We start from the raw sequence: 7,646 nt of genomic DNA on the forward strand, positions 1-7,646 counted from the left end.
GTATTTCTCCTTGAAGTTCATGAGGTTCTTGCCAGCCAAATTTTCCAGGTTCTTGAGTTCCCCCTGGATGGCAGCATGATCCTCTGACATACCAGCCACTCTTCCCAGCTTTGTATCATCTGCAAACTTGCTGCAGATACGTTGCCCATGACTGTATATGGAGGGAATTATACTATTCATTTAACACTCGTTAATATAAGTGAGGAATAAAGAATATATTATATAAGTACTACACTGATTCAATAAAAATTGCTTATAGCTCATTTTGGGGGAAAAAACAATAAATACAAAGCAAACCAGAATGCTTATGTAGTGATGGAAATTCTAATTTAAATAAATATATTGTATTAATACAACTAAAACATTAATATTAGGTTTTGGTCAAGTATATACCTTGGAAAGTCTAAACAGCAGTGAAGAAACCATTGAACATTACATATCCTAACATCTTTTTTGTTCCTTCTGACAGAGTAATTTCCTGCAGAACTTTTTGTCTCTTTCATTACCAAAAGGAAGTCATAAAAATCCTAGCAATATGTGTACTCTTTGGCTAAAGCTGCTACTGAACATATCTTTTGGAGAAGATGGACAGCAAATGATTATGAAGATAAATGGGTTCTTAGACCAGATAGTGGAAATGTGTAAATGCAAACACAAGAGCAGCCAACATATAGCACTACTTATTCTACATAACATATGTTTTAGTCCAACAAATAAGCCTAAGATACTAGCTAATGGTAAGTGCATGAAGGGTATTAAATCTAATAAAAAATGTGTCTTCCATGATACCATATTTTTGGTGCAATTTGTGTTACTGATCAAGATCTTACTATTATTTATAAAAGCATATTTATAAAAATGATTTTCATAGAAGCAGTTTTAGATGCTTTGGCAAAAATGCATTCAAAATAAGAATATTTAGCAAAAGAAAAAGCAAAATAGTTTTTACAAAATTATTGTAGAGGATTTGTAATAATTTAGTTCAGAACTGTTTAATAGAAATTTCTGCTATGGAAGTTCATCTCTTCAAACAAAACCTTATTATTTCCTGCAAATCATGACTATTGAAACAAACTATTATGTGTTCTGTCATGTGCTGAAAATGTTTATGATAGTGATAAAGTTATGATCATGGCATATATGTTCAATGTAACTACAGGGACAGAACTGTTCTTGCTTAAGTTTTTTGTTTAGTTTTGTTTTTTGCTTGGTTTTGTTGTTGGGTTGTTTTTTTTTTTTTTTTTAGGGTGTTTCAGGTTCTCTCATTTAATTGCAGACAGAACACTCCTGCCTTCCTTATGTCTTTTCAGCAGATCTTCTATAATGTCCATCCTTTTTGATTTTTCCCTGATGCTGCCTTAATTAAGCATACGTTATTCATATACATTATCTGTGAATTTTGTTAAGTGAACAATCTTACCTGAGTCTGGTTTCACAGTCAGGCTAGGAAATTAAGGTACCTACTATAGAGAGAAAAATATTTTTCGTCGGTTACAAATCACTTACATAGCAATTACTATGGAAAATAACAACATCTTAATTTCCATCTTGATGTGGCTCTAATTGTGGCTCCTGAGAGTTATAAAACAGCCTCATAGCTTCCTCAGTCCCTATGCATATCTGATGCCTGTATAACATGTGCATGTTTTATTACTCATTGCTTATTTTTTAGCATTGTTTTTTTTGTTGTTTTTAAACACTTTGTGAGTGTATTTAACTTTAATCTGATATTGTAACTTGTGTAATTCCTCTACTGTACCAATACATGTCATATAAAACGTGCACTCCAAGTATAAAACTAGAGAAATGTAAATATAATTATGGCTTTGATATTTTCTTGATGGTTTATTTGTTCTATTTATTTATTTTAAGATAAAGGTATTGCAGTGTTAACTACCTGTTTGGAAAGTGATAGTTGTGTTGTTCAGAGAATTGGAGCAGCTTCACTTTGGGCATTGCTTCACAACTATCAGAAGGTTAGTATTTGAGAAATACTTGAATAAAAATGTAATGTTTCTTTTATGCATGGCATTTCTAAGTAAATAAAATTAAAACTTACATCAGCAGCTCCATCTTCTTATTTTAATCACAGAGGTACTCAGGACTGGGGTTTGAACCACAAAAGCAAGCAACTTGTCCTTTGTGATTTCACTCTGCTTAGATAAATACACTCTGTATGATGATAGCATATGCTAATTCTAAAATTTAAGAATTTCACTTCCTATTGAGTTATTGTCAATATCTATTTACAAGCAGGGAAGCTGAGTTTGTTGTTACAGTGTCAAAATGGGAGAAAAAAATGAAGTAATTGTGTTTTCTTTCTGTGTGCTGCAGGCAAAAGTGACTTTGAAGAATCCATCAATAAGGAGAAAAATAGATGAAGCATATTCTTTAGTGAAAAGTAAGTTTTAATCTCAGCTAATTCCAGTTCTGTATTTTTCAAGTAGCTCACTAGTGCATTTTAATATACATTGTCAGAGTAATTTTTGGCTTGCTGCTAGGTTTTGAGAGGATACTTTCATCTCTAAAATCATGAATACTGATATGATTTATAGGCAGACATCTTTTAAATGTAGATAGTAAAATGTCATTTGCTTAAAAAATTTCATACAAGATCTCAGGTGATAAATAATCTTCATTTGTAAGAATAGGTCTGATTTTTGTCTGCAGCAAATAGTTTTATTTCATGCTATACTCCCATGTTAATGATTTAGGAAAAAAAAGTTGTTTTTATAGTTTAAACTTTGCTTAAAGAGTTTTCAAAGTCACTGTATTCACATACATAGAGAAAGAATCAGAGCAGATGGTTGTGCCAGTCTTAAAACACTATACTATGAATTAGTTGGCTTTTTGAAAGCTTAAGGGTTTTCTGAAGTATCTGAAGATAACTACAGTTTTGAGTAGCTTTTGTGTGATAGATTGCTAAATTCAAGAGCATTCATTTTAAAATGATATTCAAGCATTAGTCTGGAGCTGCAGCTTCAGTAGGTAATAATGGATTTGTATGTTGTAATTTGTTGCATCAGACTCTCATCTTGCAAAAGCATGCAAATACTTAATTTTAAACCAATGAATTTTCCTCCTTAATTAATTTGCTCTACACTAGTATTCAGACAGGGTTATCAGTGCAGAAGCTTGTAATACAAAGTTACCTTCATATTCTGAAAGACAGAATTACCACAAAATTTCTGCTTACAGTACACTATTTGTCAGGATCTTAATTAGGAGATGCTAGAACAGATCATAGCTTAATTCTTCCACAGAATCACAGAATCACTGAGGTTGGAAAAGACCTTTAAATCATCCAGTCCAACCATCCGCCTATCACCAATAGTACTCACTAAACCACATCCCTCAACACAAAATTCAAACATTCCTTGAACACCACCAGGGTCAGTGACTCCACCTCTTCCCCGGGCGGCCCATTCCAGTATTTGACCACTCTTTCAGAGAAGTAATATTTCCTAACGTCCAGCCACTGTTGTAGCTTGAAGCCATTCCCTCTAGTCCTATCACCAGTTACATGAGAGAAGAGGCTGACCCCCAGCTCACTACAATCTCCCTTCAGGTAGTTATAGAGAGCAATATGGTCTCCCCTGAGCCTCCTCTTCTCCACACTGAACAATCCCAGCTCCTTCAGCTGCTCCTCATGAGGCCTGTGCTCCAGGCCTCTCACCAGCTTTGTCACCCTTCTTTGAACCCGCTCCAGGGCCTCAGTGTCTCTTTTTGCAATGAGGGACTGGACACAGTACTCAAGGTGTGGCCTCACCAGAACCGAGTACAGGGTGACAATAACTTCCCTGGTCCTGCTGGCAACACTGTTCTGATGCAAGCCAAGATGCCACTGGCTTTCTTGGTCACTTGGACACACTGCTGGCTCATTTTCAGCCAAGCATCAATCAGTACCCCCAGGTCCATTTCTACGCAGTCTTCCAGCCACTCCTCCCCAAGCCTGTAGCAGTGCCTGGGGTTGTTGCAGCCAAAGTGCAGGACCCAGCATTTGGCCTTGTTGAACCTCATCCCATTGGCTTCAGCCCAGCTATCCAGCCTGTCTAGATCCCTCTGTAGGGCCTCTCTACCCCCAGGCAGATTGACACTTCCGCCAACTTGGTGTCATCTGCAAACTTACTGAGGGTGCACTCAATGCCCTCTCATACTACGTCAACTCTAATCCGTTGTGCTGATGTTCCAAATTCATCCTTTACTAAGTCAAACACCAACTGTAGTATAAAGCAAGGTTTTCATATACTAAAAGCGTGCTAATAGAAAACTTTGTGTTGACATTTATAGCACAACAAAACTTAGACTGTTCGAATCATTAAGTTTAGTCAACAAGGTAGAAATACGTGGTTTTCACAGACTAGTACTTAATAATATTGATCCATGTTTATTGATATAGTACTTTAGAATGGAAAGTCATAGTCCTACATATTGATTTTTAAATTCAGTAAACATTTAAATATCAAAATGACTACAAAATACTTTATGGACCTGTAGTTGTTACAGTTTACAGTGATGTGAAGTTGTCTTCAATATTTTCCTGCATCAAGTTTCTTTATTGACCTACCCTCGTGATTCTTCAATTAATTTACAGTGACAATTGAACATGGTAGATTGTTCTTCTAAGTATAAGTGGTGGATTTTTTTCAACATGTCTTTTGTTCTTTTTCATTGCCCACTTTGCTTTCCCCCAAAAGTTTTGGAAGAAAACCCAAGGGATTATCTTATTGTAGCACAGCAGAATCAAAAGACAGTTTTCACTTTGTTCTTACTTTGTTCTTACAACCAAGTGGGGTCTTGGAAAGCAAACACACACACGCACACACACACAACTCAAACAAATAAAAAAATTGAAACATTAGGTATTTGTTTTAAATTTTCTATTCCATAATGCAGAATGCTCATAAAATTGGATATGGGTTAAATGCGAGGCATTTGATTTGATCTTTGAAAAATATGATTTTTTATTAAGAATCAATTTGAAATTAAAATCTTGTTTTTATTTCATTTTAGGTACTCCACAGCCAGAGGGAAATGAGCTAAATGCCTATTACTCAAAATGCTTAGAGAATGTAGTGCAGCTTCTTGATTGTTAATGGCTATCAGATGAAGTCTCATTTTGAAATCAGACAGATTGCTCAATGGAAGTCTGGAATTCAAAGAAAGCACTTTTAATTCATGGATTTATGGCATCAGCATGCATGCTGTGGAAGAAATTTATGAAGGCTTTGAGAAGGGGAGTTGATTGCTTTGAACCAAAGAAGTTGCATTAAATGTAGCTTAGACTTTTTGTACTCTAATCCCAATGGGGAATTATAATGATGCTGCTATGTAAAGTATGTATGAAGAGGAATGAATGTACAGAGAAAAAAGATGTGAAAAGTCAGTAATTTTTTAAATTGTTACTATAAGTTATTAGAATTGCTGTTTTGGATTGGTCTTAATAAAATTTTGCTTTCTTACTATCAACGGTTTATGGGCTGGTTCGGCCCAGTTCTGTGACTAGCGGGGCGGAGGGATTTCACAAAATCTGTGCCTCTGGAAAAAGGGAACAGGGGACCCCAAAATAATTAAAAACAGCAGCAACGATCTGAGGAGAAACAAACTAATTTACTAAATATAGTATCGGAATGCAAGATAACACTCTTATAATACAATATGATTAAAATCAAAGCTAATAAATTAAATATAATGAGAATGTCCAAAAGGTGGATAGGCCTCACCACAACACTGAGGTGAGATGCGCAGTCCAGTTGAGCAGCAGGGAGATGAGAGGAGAGCCGACAAAGGGCAGGCGAAGAAGAGCGCATCAGGTGACCTTGCCAGGAGTTTTATCTCGAGACTCTTTGTGACCGCAAAGTCCCCTGGGGAATGTAGTTCTTCTCTTCCGGGCAGCTACCCAGAGCTTGAGCATTAACAGTTAAACTCCCACTGCCCCACATGATGTTATGATGTGGAATACCGAAAACCCAAAATCACCATGACACTTTAAAAAAAATTGTTTAATTCAGTTTAATGTTTGCCTTTAGTCTGTAATTTGTAATGTTGCAGATAAACACACTGAAAACAGATTTAAGAACTTAAAATATTTTCAGTCATGTTGTGTTATACCTGTTAGATATAGAGTAGCAGTCAATGGTCCCTTCCAACACAACCCACTCTATGACTTTATGGAATAGATTATGTATGTGACTTGATACTGCTTGTATGACATAACCATGATGCTTACAATAACTGGATTAAGTCATTACTAGAAATGTAATTCAATTATCAGCTATCCATCCTGTCCCTGACAAAACAAAAAGCTAAGAGAGACCATCAAAGCCTGATTCTTTTTCATATTATGCACTGTATATGGTTACTTGCAAACTAGTTATTAAATGCTGTCATTCTCATGCCACAGTATTGCAGAAATCTAAGCTGCAAGGCTAGTGAGAGTGAGAATGATAAACAGTAGTTAGCTCTGCAAGTTAGTGTTTTCTGCCGAGGCTTAGTGGGTAGGTGTCACACTAGCAGTACTGATTCTTCTTTGTTTCAGCATAATCAACGCTGATGATTTCTTTCAATTTAAGGTGTAAGTCACAACAAAGATTGCTTGCTACTTTGCTTCCTTTGTCAGAGATACAAAAACTGAGAGCACTTATTGCCAAATTAGTTTTAATGGAAGTAAGCAATCATTTAGCAAGAGCTGTTTCAGAGTGCAGAAATACATGTGGATCTGATTAGATAAAATAGAGCTGTATTTTTAAAGCGTATTCAGCCTTGAATTTTATTTCAGTCTGATTCATATTAAAATGTTTTTACTGATCCAGAATTCTTGAAGTCCATAGCCTTGTAAAGAAAGCAGTGTATTCTCAAGAAATGGAACTATACAATGTTGCAGAGTGCAAATGAAGAGATGTTTGAAGTCTCATAGCTCTAAAGGCAAACTAACAGCCTCACTATTGATCTGTGTAAGTCTGTGCAGACAGAACTTTGTCTTGTGAAATCTTCACATGCTGCTGCATATTAGTTTATCTTTTTTTTTTTATCCTTCTGAATATCTGTAGTCATAGTTGACATAGTTGAATTATATCATTGAATTACATACAGTATAATAATAAGAACATAAAACAGATGCCTGTACTCTTAAGGATTTCAATTTTACTGAGCTGTAGAAATTCTTGAAGAAATTATTCATGTTAAAAAATCCAGAAAAATTGCTAGTACATTTGTTTTTACAGAGCAAAGATAGAACTTCTATTTTCTCTGTATTTTGAGATGTTTTACAGTAGTGGAAGCTAACTGTAGCAATGGTGTAAGTAAATACTTGTGGTTGGTATTTATTTATCCTCAGGAAAATTTAAAGACTTTAGCCTCTAAGGAGTATATACTTCAAATCTCTGAACCTGCTCCAACAGCTTGATGTCCTTCTTGTGTTGAGGGCCCCAGAACTGAATGCAGTACTCCAGGTGAGGTCTCACCAGTGGAGAGTAGAGGGGCAGAATCAACTCCCTCAACCTGCTGGTCATGCTTCTCTTAATGCAACCCAGGATACAGTTGGCCTGGGCTGCAAGCGCACATTGCTGGCTCGTGTTGAATTTTCATTAACCAACACCCCTAAATCTTTCTCCTCAGGGCTGCATTTGTGCTTGGGATTTCTCTGA

The 7,646-nt window shown here is 35.9% G+C and overlaps 1 protein-coding gene across 2 annotated transcripts in view; it reads left to right on the forward strand.

Annotated features, from left to right (window-relative positions):
- The window catches only part of RTTN (rotatin), an 88,659-nt gene extending 81,548 nt beyond the window's left edge, over positions 1-7,111 (forward strand). Inside the window, exons 46-49 of one of the 2 annotated variants that reach the window (XM_031589024.2) lie at positions 470-737; positions 1,873-1,976; positions 2,335-2,401; positions 5,014-7,111. In XM_031589024.2, the coding sequence (XP_031444884.2) occupies positions 470-737; positions 1,873-1,976; positions 2,335-2,401; positions 5,014-5,096 (522 nt within the window). In that variant the 3' untranslated portion in view covers positions 5,097-7,111. Of the gene's footprint in view, positions 1-469; positions 1,977-2,334; positions 2,402-5,013 lie in introns of those variants that run through there. The other variant, XM_090137321.1, reaches the window with a different exon arrangement.
- The last annotated feature ends 535 nt before the right edge of the window (positions 7,112-7,646 follow it).

The sequence above is a fragment of the Phasianus colchicus genome, chromosome 3, assembly GCF_987193195.1.
Source record: "Phasianus colchicus chromosome 3, bPhaCol1.hap1.1, whole genome shotgun sequence".
In the NCBI taxonomy this organism is placed as follows: domain Eukaryota; kingdom Metazoa; phylum Chordata; class Aves; order Galliformes; family Phasianidae; genus Phasianus; species Phasianus colchicus.